The following is a 21,116-nucleotide window of genomic DNA, read 5'->3' as shown; positions in this document are numbered from 1 at the left end:
GCAGACCAGGGAGACGGTCAAAAACAGATTGAGTCTTCAGACACAACAAAGTACTGGAAACTCCGCCCCAATGCCGGACAAAGTTCAAGTTGGTGATGGACAACCCTAAGACTGGAGCCAACGGTTTGTCATGGCCGGAAGATTTATTTGCCGCATTTGGGAATTCAAAAACGTCTTTCTCGAGTAGAAATGAAGAGAAATAAGATAAGATAACCTGAGATTCGCTGAACGTGAAAGAAATGGGCATAACGGGGACTGAGATGGACTCGAATAAATATAAGAAAGGTAAGCGAGTAAGTGGCCTGCGATACAAGATATAAACAACAGTGGCACACCAGTTGATCTGCATTGTATACGATATTAGGGAGCACGGATATAATAATACTGATAAGTGACGTTATGGAACACGAATATAATCTTCAAGGGTAACAAGGAACAATGGAAAAAAGCAGCAATTATATCACTGGTGGTTTGCAGCTGAATTCAGTTTTGTTCCTTTGAAACTAGAAAAATGAATTTAGATGTGGAAAATGACCCCGATCCTAACTCCTCCCCACCTCCTTTCTACTAAATAAAGAAAAATGTTGAGCCACAGTAATTGAGGCTGATTAACCTTAAGCTAAATATTTGTATACTGTGACACGTTGTACAGATGTTGTTGTGGAAACTAACATACGATTTTTTTCAGCTAAGGACTGGACTCTTTTTAGATCGGGGTCGGTTTTTAGATGAATGGAATCGCCTGGTGCCGCCAGACCAAATGCTGTATGAGTCACAGTGTTGAAAGAATAAAAGCTTACGTCAGAGTTATTGGGATCATTGCTAATATTTTTTCACATAATTTCAACAAAAATGTTGCAATCGTAGTGCACTCAGCCATTTGACTTACTTTTTTATTCACCTTTTTAAGCAATGGTGTGTAAAATTATGCCAAAAGTGTTCTGTTTGCTGTTAACTTCTTCAGAAATGGATTGAAAAAAGAAATATGTCGAACGATGTCGACCAAAATTCGTTAAAGATAACGTAGTCACTTGCTATTTAGATTTTTTTTTTTTTAATCTTTAGATAAATAACTTTAAACTTTGTTTCAGTATAATCTATTTCTAAAATATTCATGTTAGAACTATCAAAGACTGAATCAATAAAAGTGTCATTCATATTTCATCGGTATCATCCAGAAAGATTTGGCAACTCTTCTGTGACAGACTGGAAACATACACACACCGATGCAAATCATCTAGCGGTCAGTGACACCTGCAAAATTAGCGAAGATTCCTATTGGTGGAAGCAGACGTGTAACCACTACTAACCATCACCTACCACGCACGTGATCCACATGCATGGCGACATAGCACTCCCTCCCCTTTTCGCTGATTTCGTTTTCCCAGACCTCAGCAACCTAACGCAACAGAATTCAGACAAACAAGATATCGCCGCACGAAGATGCCTAATATCACTAGAGAAACCCATTAAACCCCCTTTATTATACCTGCCCCTATTATATTACCCATAAGCTAACATATATATAACATATCTAACCATACCCACCAACCATACGACTAACCCCCATGTATAGAACTGACCCCAATGCATAGAATAGCGAGACTAACACCTTTACTTACGACAACCCACTAACCCCCTATATTAACCGACGATAATGTAACCAAAACAGAAGTGCTGGGCAGGCCAAGAGCCTGCCAGCAGAGCCGGGCAGGTCAAATGTCTGCCAGACACAGGCGTGCCCGAGGTCAAGGCCCGGCACTTACTGTATTTTGCCCAAGGGGCCCATATTTAGTTTGTTAAAGCCAATACCAGATAACCTTGTTATAAATAGATAGAAAAAACTCCGGTTTTGGAGTTTATCTTGCCCACATTAAGCTCACCTTATATAACCACAACAATCAACCGGAGTTACAGAAGTGACGTCTACTTAATGTAGGTGCCGTCCATCCACAAGTTGTTTAGTTTTTTCCTAAGATAACTAATATTTATGAATATCATTGTTCACAGTTCCCTTTCACAACACCTGTCTCAAAATGAATGAAAACTACTGGAACCATGGGAACGAACTAAATCGACCCAAAAATCGTATTATCCCAAGTTAAAAGTAAATAGTATGATATGGTCCTCCTTTATGAATACTACAAATGAGACGAATACAATAATTTCCGGAATTCATCCGAAATAGAAATAAAAGGTTTGTGCACACGCACACATACCTTGTACACATTTGCGCATTCCTCAACGGGACTGGGTGGATGAAGCACCTTATCGCCACCTGATTAGAGGAAATTATCCCCTCTCCGCACTCCATACACCTGAATTCCCCCCTCCCCTCACGCTATTCCTTTCACCCGTCTCTCTTCCTCCCTCTTGCCCCTCTCCTTTCCTCTCTCCCTTCCCCCTCTCCTTCTCTCCCCACTTTCTGCCTCCCTCTCACCCTTTCTCCCTTCTCCACTCTCTCCTTCCGTCTCTTCTTCCTCCTTCCCCACCTCTCTCTGATTCTCACTAAAAACTGCGTTAATAATTGTGAAGTAGTCAACCCGTGTCTATAAGCAAAAAAACTTCATACACTGAAAACACAGTTTCACATGGAAATGACTGCCATCAATGCATCAAAGAAGTCTGGTGCTGGCACGAAAGATATATACGCTCCAAAGCTGTGATTCTTTAATGATTTACTTTTCCTTGCTAAGGGAGAAATCATACGTGTCTCAGCTTCCAGTTTAGATGTAGAAACTACTGAAAACCTTCAACAAGTAAGTTGATAATTCAAAAGTGTGTACATAAGCATGACCATAATTTATATACTAAAGATGTATATGCCAAACAAATTATCATTCTCTCTCTCTCTCTCTCTCTCTCTCTCTCTCTCTCTCTCTCTCTCTCTCTCTCTATCTATCTCTATCTCTATCTCTCTAGGGGGGTGACCATGTACGCGCATCCACTTACAACTTAGATGGCGGAGGAAACACTCAACAAGTAAGTTCATAATTTTATTATAAGTACATCAGCATAATTCAAATTTGTATACAAATTAGAATATCCCTATGAAATATTTTAATCTCTCTCTCTCTCTCTCTCTGTAAGAGGCCGGTAGTTGTACGAATGTGAATGAGCCTGCCTACTCGCCTGTTGTTTTGATAACATTGAGGTGACGCTATGTCTAGGTAAACACACCGACGGTGGTGACTGTTTTATAATCGATGATGTAATCAAAACTCTGTAAGCGCAGGTTAGCTTCGTTTGACTAATGCTGAGGTAAACAATTTTGCTAGTGGCATTGGAATGGCTTTCCGGATTGGTGCAAGGTGGAGAAGGAGAAAAAAACTATTGGTGCATGAATTCAAAGTCACGCCCATAAGGAGTGACATTTATTTGAAAAGTCACTGGAGATTGGGTTAGAAAAATTAGTGACGTCAGACGAAGGTAGCTTAGCGTAGGATACGGGATCTCGTCAGAGAGAGGATCAAGAGAGGATCAAGAGACGATCTAGGGAGACGATCGAGAGAGACGATGTAGAGACGAGAGAAAGAGATCCTGAGTGTAACCAGAAGGTGAAATTACAGTGAAAGAAGAAAGAAAATTCACCACCCTTTTATTAACCCAAAGGACGAGAGAACTAGGCACGGGGCCTAGAAAATAGTGAGACTACTGCTTAAGAGGAACTTGAATATTTAGTGAAATTCAGGTAACGAAGGCAAGGGGCCTTGAGACGAGTGGTATTACAAGTCAATTATACGTGTAATAGTCGACGGCCGACAGCGGTGGTGATAGTGGTGACAAAGGGGAGGGGAAAGTGGTGGCAGCGGTGGGATGAACGAACTGAGTGTTAAACACCTCCGAAGAGAAGTGACACAAGAAGTCTACGGGAACGAGACATCCAAAATCAAGAGTGTATTTGTTCCAAGGACGACTACGAGAGAAACCTACAACTTCAAGTAACTGCTACGATGGGAACAAGCATTCTTCAAGATTCTTCAAGGTGATCATCATCTACAAGGCGGTCTTCAAGGCAGAGTGTGTGATGGAGGAGGAACAACGTCGTTGACGAATGACAAGACCGTAGAAGGACGTCAAACCAGACATTGACATCACGAAGCGACATCGCAAGCAGCCAGGCTAAAGCAAGGTATTAGTAATAAGTATGAGTACCCCTCAGAATTCTAACGTGTTGAGACACGAAATTCACACATCAAATACAAATATTCCAAAATTCACAGGAGAGTCTAACACATATGGTGTAAACAAGTTCCTGAACCTCATTGACACTCTTATAGTTAGTAAAAACATTACCAATGAGAATCGTAAGATTAAGATTCTCAAGGAGAATATAGATCCAGAGCATGGAAGGGCGAGGTTTGTCATTAACTTCCAGCAAATGGAAGAAATTAATCAATATGATAATTACAAGAAAGCCTTTCTTAAACATTTCATGTCCAAATGTGATCAGGATCCTATTAGATCATTGGTAAAAATGATTAAGGAAGTTAGGACAAGTGAAACTGACACAGAGTACTTAGCTAGATTAGATAGATGGTCAAAAGACATGAATTCTATTCTATCTTGAAAGATTCAGACTGGATAGAAAGATCTAGTGAGATGAAAATCTCACAGGTAATCAAATTGATTACATTTAGCTTATTGGCAAAGAATTCTGATGACTTAACAGCAGAAAGGCTGTACAAAGATCTAAAATCAAATATCAGTTTAGGAGAAGTAGATTATCTTCTTCAAGGATACAGTGAGACCAGAACAATAAACCTATATGTAATGCCTATAAATCAACAAAGCCAATATAGGAACTCTAGAGAGTTTAAGAAAACAGAAGTAGGACATAGGCGGCATGCTAGAAGTCCATCTAGGGATAGGGATACCAGAATCCTATGTTTTAATTGTAATGCATGGGGACACAAAGCACAAGAATGTTTTTATGGGATTATTTGCAGAAATTGCAAATACGAAGGTCACAATGAGTATCAATGTAGGAACCCTCCATTCTGTATTTACCATAATAAAATCGGACACAGAACTCATGAGTGCCGGAATTTTCGGGTACCCCCAGGGCTAAGAGGAAAACCCCCAGACACAGAATAAACAATTTCAGACCTGCCCATATATATACCGATAGGCGGTATTGTGTTAAATATGGGAATGCAAGGGAGATGAAAGAAACTGACAAACTGATAATTACTGTTGGTAAAACTTCTGTAGGACCTCTCATTGCGGGTAAAGTGTTCAATAAGCCTATTCAAATTTTTATTGATACAGGGTCTGTAGTTAATGTAATTACTAGTAAAGTTTTAAACCAGTTGAACCCAGGAGTGAAAATGTTGGAACCAATCCGTTACACATTGCAAGGTGTAACTGGAAATCAGTTAAAAACATTAGGTAAGATTGAGCTAGAAGTTGCCTTGTATACAAATGAACAATTGTACATCCCAGTGATAGTGGTAGAAGAGTCTGTTTTTCCAGGAGATTTATTGATAGGATTTGCAACTATGAGAAAAGAAAACATGGTAATTTGTCCTGCTGACTTAGGAATTTTAGTGAAGTCACAGTTAATCCCATTCTTAATTCAACCAGACTTAAGACCAGTGACAGGAATCAATGAATCCTTAGATAACATTTCTATCCTAGATAGCGAGGCCGAGCGGTCCAACCCTACAGAAAGTAAAACAATTTGTGAACCCAACTCAGAAGTTCAGGAAATCCCAGAGATTACTAAATTATCAACCACAGATGCCTTGAGAATCGCAGATTGCGGATTAACAAGGTCGACATTGTTACATCCCATGTCAATTAATAAGGTTGAAGTGTGTTTGAAAGGAATCAATGTAGACTCTGAAGTAATTACAGTCCCAGAATCAGTTAAAATTAAAGGATTGAAGTGGGACTCAGGGATTTATAAGACAAATAAGAACAGAGTAGAAGTATTAGTAATTAATACTATGAATAAAGAGATAGTTTTAAAGAAAGGTACACAAATAGGATGTATTCAGGTGTGTACTAAACCTATTAAGATTTTAAATGAGAATAGTGAGGAGATAGAATTACCAACTTCATCAATTTGTTCAGTACAAGAAGGCATAGACTTAAGAAATAGATATAAAGAATTATTACAATCAACTAATTGCCCTGAGTTGGATGAAGCTTTATTTGCTTTGCTTATGAAACATAAAAAAGCAATTGCTTTGCCGGGGGACGCCTTAGGCAAAACAACTGTTTTAAAACATCACATTAAGTTCAAACCAGGAACACAACCTATCTACATACCAGCCTACAGAGTTCCTCACTCTAAATTAGCTGTAGTAGATAAACTCATCACTGAAATGCTATCACAGGATATTATTGAACATAGTAAAAGCGAGTGGAATTTTCCGTTGATCTTAGTACCAAAGTCTGATGGGACTATGCGACCAGTTATTGATTACAGGGAACTGAATAAGCACACCATTCGTGACAGGTTACCATTACCCATTATCGGTGACATTTTGAGAAGTTTGGGAACTGAGAATAGATATTTTAGTACTATAGATATCAAATCAGCTTTTTGGCAAATAGAATTGCATGAAGATTCAAGAGAGTTCACAGCATTTTCTACTACAACAGGACATTATGAGTTCAAGAGAATGCCATTTGGGTTATGTAATAGTCCATTAACTTACATGAGATTAATGAATACTATTCTAGATGGATTGTTAGGAAACACTGCCAGTGTATTTCTAGATGACATTTTAATAGTTTCTCAGACTGCAGTGGAGCACTTTAAGAAATTAGATTTGATATTCTCAAGACTAGGAGAAGCTGGGTTAAAAGTAAAACTTGAAAAATGTAAGTTCTTGCAAGACAGTGTCATTTACTTAGGACATAAGATAGACAGACGCGGGCTGAGTACAGTAAATTCAAAGGTTGACGCTGTCAAGAATTTTCCAGTTCCGACCAATGTAGACAAGGTTAGGAGCTTTTTGGGATTAACAGGATATTATAGAAAATTCATTCAAAGTTATGCTGACATTGCTAATCCGCTAAGTTCATTGTTAAGAAAGGACTCAAAGTTCATGTGGGGACCTGCGCAACAGCAAGCTTTTGACAAGTTGAAAGATAAACTCACGAGTTCACCTATTTTAATTTTCCCCGACTATGAAAAAGAATTTATTCTTTGTACTGATGCGTCTGACATAGGGTTAGGAGGCATACTAATGCAAGAGAGAAATGGAACTTTGAAACCCATAGCTTACACATCCAGAGTTTGTAATAGTGCGGAGAGAAACTATTCTATAACTGAAAGAGAAACTTTAGCAGTAATTTATTCTTTAGAAAGTTTTAGGGATATGATACTAGGGTATCCCATCAGAGTTTGGACTGATCACACAGCTATTCAGAACTTATTTAAGCATAAGAATCTTAGAGGCAGACTTGCTAGATGGTTTGCGATACTTCAGTGCTATGAAGTTCAATTTGAATATATTCCGGGTAGAAGGAATGTAGCAGATCCACTTTCTAGAAACATTAGTCAACCAATGACTGGGACTGGGTTGATTAATTTTGTTTGTAGTATAGAAGAATTAGTAACTTTAGATGAAGAAATGCTAATAAGAGAACAGAGAGATGATGAGACATGTGATTCAATAATCAAGCATTTGATGAACCCAAGAGGAGATCCTCCAAAGCTACCAAAGGGGTATAAGATAGAGGAATTTCATTTGATTAATGGAATATTGTATAGGAAAACATTTGTAAATGGGAAAGATATTTCTAGAGGTCAAGTAAATCAGTTGGTTATACCACAAACTCTGGTAAATGAGATATTGAAGTTACTTCATGATAGTGATTGTAGTTCACATCCTGGAAAGGATAAAACTTATAGACAAGCACAACTTAAATACTTTTGGCCAGGAATGAAGAAAACTATATATGATTATATAGAAAAGTGTGTAAAATGTGTAAAGGTGAAGGGAAATACACCAAAACCTGCTCCTATACTCACCTATCCCATTCCACAGAAACCTTGGGAAAGAGTTCACATGGATACATTGCAATTACCATTATCCGAGAACGGCTTTAAATACCTATTTGTTGCTATTGATTATTTTTCAAGATTTTGTATATTACAACCCATAATCAATAAGAAAGCTGAAACTATTGCTTCCGTAATCTATGATCAGATAATCTGTAATTTTACTACACCTAACATCCTAGTTTCAGATAATGGGACTGAATTTAATAACAAAATCTTGGAAAATCTATGTAATGTATTCCACATCAAGAAAGTCAATATACTCGTTAACCATCCCCAAAGTAATGGAGTAGTAGAAAGGTTAAACAAAAAGATAATTATATGTCTTAGAACCCTAATAAGTCCTCATAGTGTAACTTGGGATACTTGGATTCCTTGTGTTAAGTGTACCCTGAACAATCAAATTAATGTAGCAACTGGTGATATGAAATGTTGACTGCAGAGCAAAAACCCATATATAATATGGATGATTATATATCCAATAGGATAAATACTCTTCAAAGTATTCACCAAAGACTTAGGAAACATATGCAGGTGTATTCACAAGAGATGAAGGAACAACAACACAAAATAGCTCATAAACTAGAACTGAAAATTGGGGAATTAGTAATGGTCAAATTAACCTCACCCAATAATAAACTTCCACCAAGGTACACTGGTCCATATAGGGTAATTGATTCTGCAGGTGGAAACAAGTTTAAACTTAAACATTTAGAATCAAGAGAAGAATTGATAGGACATTTAGATGACATAAGGAAAATTAGCTTGCAGATCTATGAAGATGATTATAGTAATACTTTGTGCATAAATATTAATAACCCTGGAGAATATGGAGAATATTATAATGATATTTTTCAAGAGTTGAACATTAATCTTGATGTATTTTACAGATAGTATTGACCATTTGTATGTATTTGGGATGGGAGACCTAAACAACTGGAACTTGGTGTCAAGCAGATACATGGAAACCTAAAACCTAGGATCTGCTGTGGTCAGACTTGGAATCTTAAGGACTTAAGGACCTCTCATCTGAGTACACACATGAGTATTGTGACCATTTTAAAGTAATAAGACTGTCTTTGAAAATGAAGTGTGTTGAAAAAAAAAAACTGAATATTGAACAAGAAGAGACACTCAATCTCTAGATTAATGTGTTTTGCATTTGAAAAGTTAGTGTTCATAGTGATCTCTTTTGTGTTCCGAGAAGCTTCACATGAACTCTCTGGTTAGGAATATGTCTGTTATGAACAATTGTCATTACCAACGAATTTTGGTAGACCAGATCCCTCATTGTAACATACAAGGATCTCATTACCTGTTTTTCCCTAACAAGACAAAGGTATCAATAAATTGTCCCGGGTTGAGTCCTAAATTGGATTTGGTTGAAGGTCTTGTCTCTATTCAAGATAACTGCGAATTGCATGCAGACACTATTTCCACCATTTCTAATACCCTTAATACAATGCATTTAACCGATGACACCTACATTTCAACCTTCAACTTCACATTGCCTGAAAACTCTCCTCCCTTGAAAATTAAGAGAAGACCATTGTCAAGATCTCCCTCAAATGATTTACATATACTACCAATCCTTATCATACCCTTACTTTCAGTGTTAGTGGCAGCACTGATTGCCTTTGTTGTATTCCGGAGATTGGCTCTGTCAAAGCAAATCAACCATGTAACCGCTTAATTCAATGCCTTATATATATTGAGATGCATGTTATTCACATTTATAGGTATTATGTTTATGTATTATTCCCAATTTATTGCATGAATGATGTATTTTGGAGGGTAGATTAACAATTACGCAAGGGTAGATTAGCTTATTCTAGAAATATATTAGCAAGCCCTGTAAGAGGGAAATAAGAAATTGGTCGGGACGACCAAGGGTAGCTGCCGAGCCCTGTAAGAGGCCGGTAGTTGTAGGAATGTAAATGAGCCTGCCTGCTCGCCTGTTGTTTTGATAACATTGAGGTGACGCTATGTCTAGGTAAACACACCGACGGTGGTGACTGTTTTATAATCGATGATGTAATCAAAACTCTGTAAGCGCAGGTTAGCTTCGTTTGACTAATGCTGAGGTAAACAATTTTGCTAGTGGCATTGGAATGGCTTTCCGGATTGGTGCAAGGTGGAGAAGGAGAAAAAAACTATTGGTGCATGAATTCAAAGTCACGCCCATAAGGAGTGACATTTATTTGAAAAGTCACTGGAGATTGGATTAGAAAAATTAGTGACGTCAGACGAAGGTAGCTTAGCGTAGGATACGGGATCTCGTCAGAGAGAGAGGATCAAGAGAGGATCAAGAGACGATCTAGGGAGACGATCGAGAGAGACGATGTAGAGACGAGAGAAAGAGATCCTGAGTGTAACCAGAAGGTGAAATTACAGTGAAAGAAGAAAGAAAATTCACCACCCTTTTATTAACCCAAAGGACGAGAGAACTAGGCACGGGGCCTAGAAAATAGTGAGACTACTGCTTAAGAGGAACTTGAATATTTAGTGAAATTCAGGTAACGAAGGCAAGGGGCCTTGAGACGAGTGGTATTACAAGTCAATTATACGTGTAATAGTCGACGGCCGACAGCGGTGGTGACAGTGGTGACAAAGGGGAGGGGAAACTCTCTCTCTCTCTCTCTCTCTCTCTCTCTTTCTCTCTCTCTCTCTCTCTCTCTCTCTCTCTCTCTCTCTCTCTCTCTCTCTCTCTCTCTCTCTCTCTCTCTCTCTCTCTCTCTCTCTCTCTCTCTCTCTCTCTCTCTCTCTTTCTCTCTCTCTCTCTCTCTCTCTCTCTAGTATATTCCACACATACGTTGTTGCCAAGGAACAGCTCCTTCCTCATTGAAGTAGTCCATAAACTCTTTCCTGATGTCTTCTGACTCATTTGTAGGATGCCTCTGTACTTGATCCAAAGGCAGAAGCTGCCTGTTATCACGCCATGCCCATGGTGTTACTACTCCCTCATCAATATTCTCATTGTCGAAGCTACCCACAGGTGTATAGGTTGATGTGTGTTCCCTGCGCAAGAAATTGTGGAGGGCTGTGCAGGCAAGAACGATTTTCTCCACCTTTTGAGGGAACAAATTTATTGCACTTAGGAGAACACAAGATTTATTTGCCATAATGCCAAATGCATTTTTTACGACTCGGTGAGCTCTTGAAAGCCTGTAGGAAAAAATTATTTGTTCATTATTTTGATTCTTAAAAGGATATGGTTTCATAAAGTGCTTCTTGAGTGGGAAGGCATCATCACCAACGAAGACGTATGGCAGTATTCTGTGGCTGTCATTCAGCTGCTCATCTACAGGAAGCCCTATTGTTCCTTCTTGCAGGCGTGCACACAGGCTCGAGTTTGCCCACACACCACCATCCAAAACTCTTCCATTTGTTCCAACATCTACATAGAGGAACTCGTAATTTCCGTTCACTACAGCCATAAGAATTATACTGTGGGAACCCTTGTAGTTGAAGTAGTAGGAACCACTCTCTTCTGGAGGTCATATTGCGATGTGTTTCCCATCTACCGCTCCAACACAGTGCGGGAAATTCCACTTTTCGAAGCATTTCGCCACTGCCTTCCACTCGGCAGGAGTTGCATCTGTAAAGAAAATTAAAAATAAACTTCGTTCTTTCCTTGTACACATAGGTAAATTATTAATAACCTTGATAAAGTAAATAAAATAAAATCTCCACAGATAGGTGAATTGGCAATTCTGCCAAGGAATGAGGAGACCAACGATGACTTATCATTGGACACCCCATCACCCCACTCTCTGCCATCACCTGCACCCGGCTTGACATCTGCATCTCCAGTTAACCCCTCGCCGTCGTCTTCCCACTTCTCTGCATGTAGTTCAAATGGGACTTCAAAGAGGAGGAAGGTAGTTGACCAAACTGATAAAGTTTTGGAAAGTGCTCTAAGTAAACTCTTATCCCTTCCCAGTTATGTGGATGTAGATCCATATCTAGACAGTGTAGCAAAGTTAGAATATGATGGACTTAAGAATATGAGTGAAGACCAGCGGAAATTAGCCAAAAAGCTAATATTCGATGTTATAAGCATGGGTGACATGGGAGATCTTACTAGAGAACATCAGATATTGCGAGTAGAAGGTTCGGACAAATTCATGGCATGAAAAGGTTACAGCATATTGCCATACAAAGCACAATTTTAGATAGCTATTACGAACATTTTTTATTGTTCATGTGATACGTAAAAATATGTAAAAATAATAAAGAAATGAAAAATATCACTGTACTTTGTATCCATCCTATGAGACTCACCTTAGGATAATCCTCCCTTAGGACATTATAGATGGCTGCACAGATTTCAGGGATGATCAGACTGAGACTTTGTTTTGAAATTCTAGTGGAATACTGGAGACTTGTGTAGGATCCTCCAGCGGCAAGGAAGCGAAGTGTTGCTTCAAGACGAGCACCAGGTGGTATGCTGTCTGGGATGCCGGTGTCCTGCTTGCCAATATATGGATGTATCTTTTTCAGCAATTCATGAAATGCATGGAATGGCATTCGCGTATAGTTTTCAAAGTCTGTCTGATTTTTTGCCTGTAGCTCTAAAAAGATTTAATTAAAGCTCCCTCGCAGACGCCGCCGAGAAAGCCCTTTTTACAGGTTTCAGTTTGGAGTCCACTTTGTGGTGTTTCGTTTACGAATATAGAGCTAATATAATTGTTTAAAGTATTATACATTCCTTCATTTGAATATTCAAGTTGACCGTCAGCAGATAATAGTGGACCAATGTGATTCCTAACAACCTTTTTATCTCTAATGTAAATATAGAATTCTTTGGGATTCTCTTTGGAGTTATCAGCGATATTCGTATTGTCGTTTTCGTTTTTTATTTTCTTTTTTTAAATATTTCTATATTAATACATAACTTTCATAGTCATTAGATGCACCCGAGCACTTATATTTCTTATAAGCCTGTCTCGGTGTAAATATCAGTAACGATCTCAAATCATCCAAGCAGTGTATTTCAGCCTCTGAGAAAACAAATAAGATTCTAGGAATGATTGCGCGATCTTTTGACTTCAAAGTCCATCACTCATTAATAAGCAATATATATCGTTAGTTCGTTCACATTTCGAATATGCTGTTTCCGTATGGTCACCGAATCTCATCAAAGACATTGACTGACTGGAAAAAGTACAACGGCGAGCCACAAAACTGATTCCAAATATCAAAAATAAATCATACGAAAATCTACTAAAACACGTAAATCTGTTTTCCCTAAAAAAGCGTAGACTCAGAGGTGACTTGATACAGGTTTTTAACATTCCAAAGGGAATTCACAACATCAAGTGACAAAATTTTCACATTGCACTGTCCGGAAATAGATTTAATTTGGAAGGGGGTAGAAACAACTTCTCCAACCGTGTAATTAATGAATGGAATAAACTTCCTACATAGACAGTGCAATGTAGTATAGTTCGAAGCTTTAAGAATCATTTAGATAAACACCTAAGCAAGATGCTGTAATGATTATCATTTATTTTGTATTATTTGTTTTTTCATCATCTGTGTTTTTGAACCTCATATATCATTATTTATATGTCAGTTTATTATTATTTACTATTTACCTGTTTGTTTACTATTTAACTTTACCTATGCATTTATTTATGTATTTTATTTATTATTTACATTATAATGTTTTTTACTTATTCATTTATTATTATCATGATTTTTTTTCGCATCCGACCTAGATATGGAACAAAAGGTCTCCTGTCGGCATGCTCCGCCTTTGTAATCCTTTGTGGTACATAAGCTTCAATCACAGTTTTCCGTACACTCTCTGAAGAAGTTCTACGCGAACAAAACAAGAATGTTTAGGGTTCCGTGCCATCCCCTGTTTTTATGTTCTCCATCATCCAAATCATATATACAAATATATACATATATATATATATATATATATACATATATATAGTATATATATATATACATGTATATATACAAATATATATATATATGTATGTTTATATATATATACATATATATATATATATATATATATATATATATATATATATATATACAAGCCGCGGGCTTCGCCCTCCCCGACTTCACCGGGGGCCTGGCTGCGCAAACAGCGGCCTTCGGCCGCACCGCCCCGCGCTCTAATCCCACGATAGGGATCCCGTACTGGGGATTCCGTGTTGGGGTTCCGCCCCGAGACCGAGGCCGAGGCCGAACCCAAGGGACACATTTTCCTAGTCAGTTCAAGGGAACATGGCGACCACTTAGGACTTGCGACTACTGAGGACATGCGCCCACTGAGGACTTGAGACCACTGAGGACTTGCGACCACTGAGGACTTGCGACCACTGAGGACTTGCGACCTTTGAGGACTTGTTACCTTGGAGGACTTGTTACCTTGGAGGACTTGTTACCTTGGAGGACTTGTTACCTTGGAGGACTTATTACCTTGGAGGACTTATTACCTTGGAGGACTTGTTACCTTGGAGGACTTGTTACCTTGGAGGACTTATTACCTTGGAGGACTTATTACCTTGGAGGACTTATTACCTTGGAGGATTTATTAACTTGGAGGATTTACAACCTCGTAGGACTTGCAACTTCAGAGGACTTGCACCCTCGTAGGACTTACGACCTCGGAGGACTTGCAGCCTCGAAGGGCTTACAACTTCGGAGGACTTGCACCCTCGGAGGACTTGCACCCTGGGAGGACTGGCACCCTCGGAGGACTCGCACCCTCGGAGGACTTGCACCCTCGGAAGACTTGCACCTTCGGAGGATTTGCACCCTGGGAGGACTTGCACCTTCGGAGGACTTGCACCCTCGGAGAACTTGCACCCTCGGAGAACATACACCCTCGAAAGGCTTACTGCCTCGGAGAATTTACGACCTCGGAGGACTTACAGACCTTCCTCTCCAAGACATGTAACATTTTTTAAATGTGTCACCTTTGAAATAGTTTAATTTAATTTATTATTAGTAATGATGATCGTCCACGGCTCAACGATGATCGTCCACGGCTCAACGATGATCGTTCTTGACTCAATAATGTTCGTTCTTGACTCAACGATGATCGTCCATTGCTCAACGATGATCGTTCACGGCTCAACGATCATCATCCACGGCTCAACGATGATCGTCCACGGCCCAACGATGATCGCCCATGGCTCAACGATGATCGTCCACGGCTCAACGATGATCATCCACGGATCAACGATGATCATTCTTGACTCAACGATGATCGTCGACGGCTTAACGATAATCGTCCACGGCTCAACGATGATCGTCCACGGCTCAACGATGATCGTCCATGGCCTAACGATGATCATCTACGGCTCAACAATGATCGTCCACGGCTCAACAATGATCGTCCAAGGCTCAACGATGATCATTCTTGACTCAACAACTTCCATGGCTGAACGATGATCGTTCTTGACTCAACGATGATCGTCCACGGCTCAACGATGATCGCTCATTACTCAACGATCATCGTTCACGGCTCAACGACCATCATCCATGGCTCAACGATGATCGTCCACGGCTCAACGATGATCGTCCACGGCTCAACGATGATCGTCCACGGCTCAACGATGATCGTCCACGGCTCAACGATGATCATCTACGGCTCAACGATGATCGTTCTTTACTCAACGATGATCGTCCACGGCTTAACGATGATCGTCCACGGCTCAACGATGATCGTCCAAGGCTCAACGATGACCGTCCATGGCTCAACGATGATCGTCCATATCTCAGTGATGATCGTCCACGGCTCAACTATGATCGTCCACGGCTCAACTATGATCATTCTTGACTCAACGATGATCGTCCACGGCTCAACGATGATCGTCCACGGCTCAACGATGATCGTCCACGGATCAACGATGATCGTCCACGGATCAACGATGATCGTCCACGGCTCAACGATGATCGTTCTTGACCTTCTTGACCATGGCATGTAACATTTTTAAAATGTGTCAATTTTGAAATGGTTTAATTTTTATTATCGTCCACGGCTTAACGATGATCGTCCACGGCTCAACGATGATCGTCCACGTCTCAACGATGATCGTCCATGGCCTAACGATGATCGTCCACGGCTCAACGATGATCGTCCACGGCTCAACTATGATTGTCCACGGCTCAACGATGATCGTCCACGGCTCAACTATGATCGATCACGGCTCAACGATGATCATTCTTGACTCAACGATGATCGTCCACGGCTCAACGATGATCGTTCTTGGCCTTCTTGACTCAACCATGATCGTCCATGGCTCAACGATGATCGTCCATTGCAAAACGATAATCGTTCAGGGCTCAACGATGATCGTCCATGGCTCAACGATGAGCGTCCATTGCCTAACGATGATTGCCCACGGCTTAACGATGATCGTCCACGGCCCAACGATGATCGTCCATGGCTCAAGGATGATCGTCCATGGCTCAACAATGATCGTCCACGGCTCAACGGTGATCGTCCATGACTCAACGATGATCGTCCATGACTCAACGATGATAGTCCATGGCTCAACAATGATAGTCCATTGCTCAACGATGATCGTTCACGGCTCAACGATCATCGTCCACGGCTCAACGGTGATCGTCCATGGATCAACGATGATCGTCTATGACTCAACGATGATCGCCCATTGCTCAACGATGATCGATCTTGACTCAACGATGATCGTCCATTGCTCAACGATGATCGTTCACGGTTCAACGATCATCATCCACGGCTCAACGATGATCGTCCACGGCCCAACGATGATCTTTCATGGCTCAACGATGGTCGTCCACATCTCAACGATGATCGTCCATGGCTCAACGATGATCGTTCTTGACTCAACGATGATCGTCCACGGCTTAACGATGATCGTCCACGGCCCAACGATGATCGTCCACGGCTCAACGATGATCGTCCACGGCTCAACTATGATCGTCCACGGCTCAACGATGATCGTCCACGGCTCAACTATGATTGTTCACGGCTCAACGATGATCATTCTTGACTCAACGATGATCGTTCACGGCTCAACGATGATCATCCACGGCTCAACGATGATCGTTCTTGACTCAACGATGATCGTCCATTGTTCAACGATGATCGTTCACTGCTCAACGATCATCATTCACGGCTCAACGATGATCGTCCACGGCCCAACGATGGTCGTCCATGGCTCAACGATGATCATTCTTGACTCAACGATGATCGTCCACGGCTCAACGATGATCATCCACGGCTCAACGATGATCGTCCATGGCTCAACGATGATCGTCTATTGCTCAACGATGATCATTCACGGCTCAACGATCATCCACGGCTCAACGATGATCGTTCACGACCCAACGATGATCGTCCATTGCTCAATGATGATCGTCCACGGCTCAACGATGATCGTCCATGGCTCAACGATGATCGTCCACGGCTCAACGATGATCGTCCACGGCTTAACGATGATCGTCCATGGCTCAACGATGATCGTCCATGGCCTAACGATGATCGTCCATGGTATGTAACATTTTTAAAAAGTGTCACTTTTGAAATGTTTTAACTTAGTATGTATATAGATATATACATATATATGCTAGTACATTGTGACAAGTTGATGAAGGTGGAAAAAGAAGTCACGGGTCTAGTTCCGAGTTCCTGAGTTTATTCCTGACCGGTTTCGCTCTATGCATAGAGCGAAACCGGTCAGGAATAAACTCAGGAACTCGGAACTAGACCCGTGACTTCTTTTTCCACCTTCATCATATATATATATATATATATATAATATATATATATATATATATATACATATATATATATATATATATATTATATATATATACATGTACATAAATATATATATGTACATATATATATATATATATGTATATATATACATATATATACATATATATATATACATATATGTATATATATATATATATATTTGAGGAAAGAGAGGAAACGGAAACTCGAGAAGAGCTTTTGAGTTTTATTACCGACGTTTCGACACTTTCGTATTTTTCAAGGTATTACATCAAGTGGATAGATACACAGCTATATATATTCCGCGCGAATTATTGACTCCTCCCTCTTTTTCTTCTCTTCCAATCGTTGATGGCTAGTGTTGCGGCTGGGCGAGACCATGTAATGAATCCTCCTCTGTTGTTATTCGAATTATTTTTACTAATTTCTGCAGCTTCCATAACTTTTCTCATTTTCTTGTCGAGACCTTGGTGTAATACTTCTGTGTTTATCCAATTTGGCAAGTGTCCTGTTTTGTCTATGTGTGTCACAAGTGAGTTGCTGGTTCTGTGTGCTCTAATGTCGCTTTTGTGTTGTTGTGTCCGCTTTGTGATTCCTTGTCCAGTCTCTCCGTAGTATGACGTTTCACATCCGTTACATGGGATTTTGTATACTATGCTATTTTCATTTCTAAATTTTGTTGTTTTATATGTTATTATCTTTCCTATCTTTTGTCCAGTGTTTGTAATTATTTTAATGTTATTTTGTTCTAAATATTTTCTTATTTTTGTGACTTCTGTGAAATTCGGTATTACTAATATTTCGTTCTTTTATTTTTCTTTGTTATATTTTGTCCTGTTCATTATTTCCTGCGCTTTCGTTTTTGATTTTGTAATTATTCTCATTGGGTATTTTAATTTTTTAAATATTGTAATTATGTGTGTTATTTCATCTTCTATATATTCTGTGCTGCATATTCTGTATGCGCGTAAGAAAAATCCAATTATTATACCTGATTTGATTTTTTTCACTGTGACCTGATAGATAGTGGACATAATCTTCTTTGTTGGTATGTTTTCTATGTACTTTATATCTTGGGCCTGAGTCTGTTCTAATAATTGTAGTGTCTAAAAATGATAAGTGTCCTTGTTCTTCTTCTAGTGTGAATTCAATCTTCTCGTGTACTTTATTTAATAATCTGACTTTGTTTAGTATATTTGTGGTTTTGGGTGTTATGATTAATATGTCATCTACATATCTTATCCATGTGGTGTGTCTGCCTATTATTCTTAGCATTTTGTCTGCTTCTAATGTCTCTAAGAAAAGATAAGCAGCTATTGCACTAAAAGGTGAACCCATAGGGAGGCCGTAATGTTGTCTGTATTCTGTTTGTTCGAATGTAAATGGGTCGAAGTTAATGCATAGTGAAACTAGTTGTAAATAATCTGTTTTCGGAATGGGTAGATTGTTGTCATCTATCTTTTCTGTTACTCTTTTTATAGCCTCTAGTGCTCCATTTCTTGGTATATTTGTGAAAAGCGAGATTATATCAAGGCTGTATAGTTTCTTGTCTTTGAATTGTACATCATTTAATCTATTTATCATATCTCCTGAATTCTTTATATGGGTTCCGCTTATTTTTCCTAACATCTGTGAGAGTGGTTTGGCTAGTTGTTTTGCTATTCTGTGTGGTGCGCTACCAATTCCTGATGTTATGGGCCTTAGTGGGATTCCTGATTTATGTACTTTGGGGATTCCGCGTATCTGAGGGGGGCGTGGGGCTTCTTCTACTAAATGCAGCAACTTCTTACCTCTTTCATTTTTCTTTAGTATTTTCCTAGCTTTCTTATTAAATGTGTCTGCACTTTGTTGAGCGTACCCTATGTGTTTCTTTTCGTATATTGTGGTGTCTTCTAAAAGAGTATTCATTTTGTTTATGTAATCTGTCCTGTCCATAATTATTATACCTCCCCCTTTATCTGCTTGTGTTATAATTATTTCCTGGTCATTTTTAAGATCTTGTAATGCCTTTTTGTAACGTCTCGGAATCTGGCTTGTTTTATTGTCTGAGAAAGCTTTACAGCAAAGTAAGATTCCTTGTTTAAAACCTTTATCCACATCGGTGTCGTTCCATTTATAATTACGTGATACTAGTTCTGCGTAACTGTCTTGGTCGTTTCCCGTATCGAATTTTAATCCAAGGGACAAAACTTCTCTTTCTGTATTCGTTAAGGTTTTCTTTGAAAGGTTTGTTATGAGATCTTGTCTACCCATGTCTTTCCAGTTGCTATTTCCGCACAAGATATCTAATTTTTGTTTGAGTTTCTCTTTTTGTTTATTGTTTATAGTTTTCAAGCTAGTGATCATATGATGTGGTAAATGAACCTCATTGGATTTTCCTTTCAATTCATAAATTGCATTTGTAAGTTTTACACAGCTTTCTTCTAAATATTTCTTAATACTATCACTGAATGGTGTATGGTTGTCACTTAGTTGTACCGGTGTTGATTTGGGGAGAACTTTTTCTTCAATACACTCACGCAAAAAATGTCTACGATTTATATGACTGTCTATCTTCCTCCTGATGTTAAACTCATGCTCTTTTGTACTCGGTTTGCCATCTCCTCCTCTTGACAAATGATGATTATTCATCGTGACAAATTTGAGGAAAGAGAGGAAACGGAAACTCGAGAAGGGCTTTTGAGTTTTATTACCGACGTTTCGACACTTACGTGTTTTTCAAGGTATTACATCACTATGCATTAACTTCGACCCATTTACATTCGAACAAACAGAATACAGACAACATTACGGCCTCCCTATGGGTTCACCTTTTAGTGCAATAGCTGCTAATCTTTTGTTTAAATAAAATGGAACTTTTGTTAAAGGATGAAGTTACTTATTCAAAACTTGTCAAGAATCCTTTGGAGTCAATTAACGCAGAATTTAATAAGAAACTCAAAATTTATTAGAAAGGGCATGATCAACTTATCAAACAATTAACTGTTTTTTCTCCTTCCATGCCTTATTTGTACGGCTTAGTTAAAACCCATAAGCCTGATAATCCAATGAGACCCATTATCAGTTCTACTGGTTGTGTTTCATATAAATTATCCAAATGGCTTGTTTCTGTCTTGAGCCCACTCGTGGGGACCATTTCCACTTCCCACATTAGGAACAATGTAGATTTAATTAGTAAATTGAACGATCTTAATATGTCTGTTGATTTTAAGTTAGTTAGCTTTGATATTAATTCGTTATTTACCTGTGTTCCCGTTTTTGACCTTCTTTCCTTCCTAGAAGAAGAACTTTTACTTCATTCTTTGCCTCTTCCAGTCGATGTCATTATAAATCTCATTA

At 39.2% G+C, this 21,116-nt stretch overlaps 2 protein-coding genes and 1 pseudogene across 2 annotated transcripts in view; 2 read left to right on the top strand and 1 right to left on the bottom strand.

The window, feature by feature from the left end:
• Nucleotides 1-980, top strand: part of LOC143023701 (nitric oxide synthase, salivary gland-like) — a 2,865-nt gene extending 1,885 nt beyond the window's left edge. Inside the window, exon 2 of the mRNA XM_076182312.1 lies at nt 1-980. This exon is cut by the window's left edge and continues 61 nt beyond it. Coding sequence (XP_076038427.1) covers nt 1-32 — 32 coding nt within the window. The 3' untranslated portion in view covers nt 33-980.
• On the top strand, nt 400-12,156 carry LOC143023690 (uncharacterized; annotated as a pseudogene).
• A 204-nt stretch (nt 12,157-12,360) lies between these two features.
• Nucleotides 12,361-20,408, bottom strand: LOC143023688 (uncharacterized). The gene is made up of 2 exons (XM_076182300.1): nt 19,405-20,408; nt 12,361-12,490 (listed from the first exon to the last, which is right to left on the bottom strand). Exons 1-2 carry the CDS (start codon nt 20,406-20,408, stop codon nt 12,361-12,363), a joined length of 1,134 nt encoding a protein of 377 aa, XP_076038415.1.
• Between the last annotated feature and the right edge of the window lie 708 nt (nt 20,409-21,116).

This window comes from Oratosquilla oratoria, unplaced genomic scaffold (genome assembly GCF_046742065.1).
Source record: "Oratosquilla oratoria isolate Oo_2021 unplaced genomic scaffold, ASM4674206v1 SCAFFOLD55, whole genome shotgun sequence".
Classification (NCBI taxonomy): domain Eukaryota; kingdom Metazoa; phylum Arthropoda; class Malacostraca; order Stomatopoda; family Squillidae; genus Oratosquilla; species Oratosquilla oratoria.
Note: the sequence above shows the minus strand (reverse complement) of the source record. Positions and strands in the feature narration are given on the sequence as shown.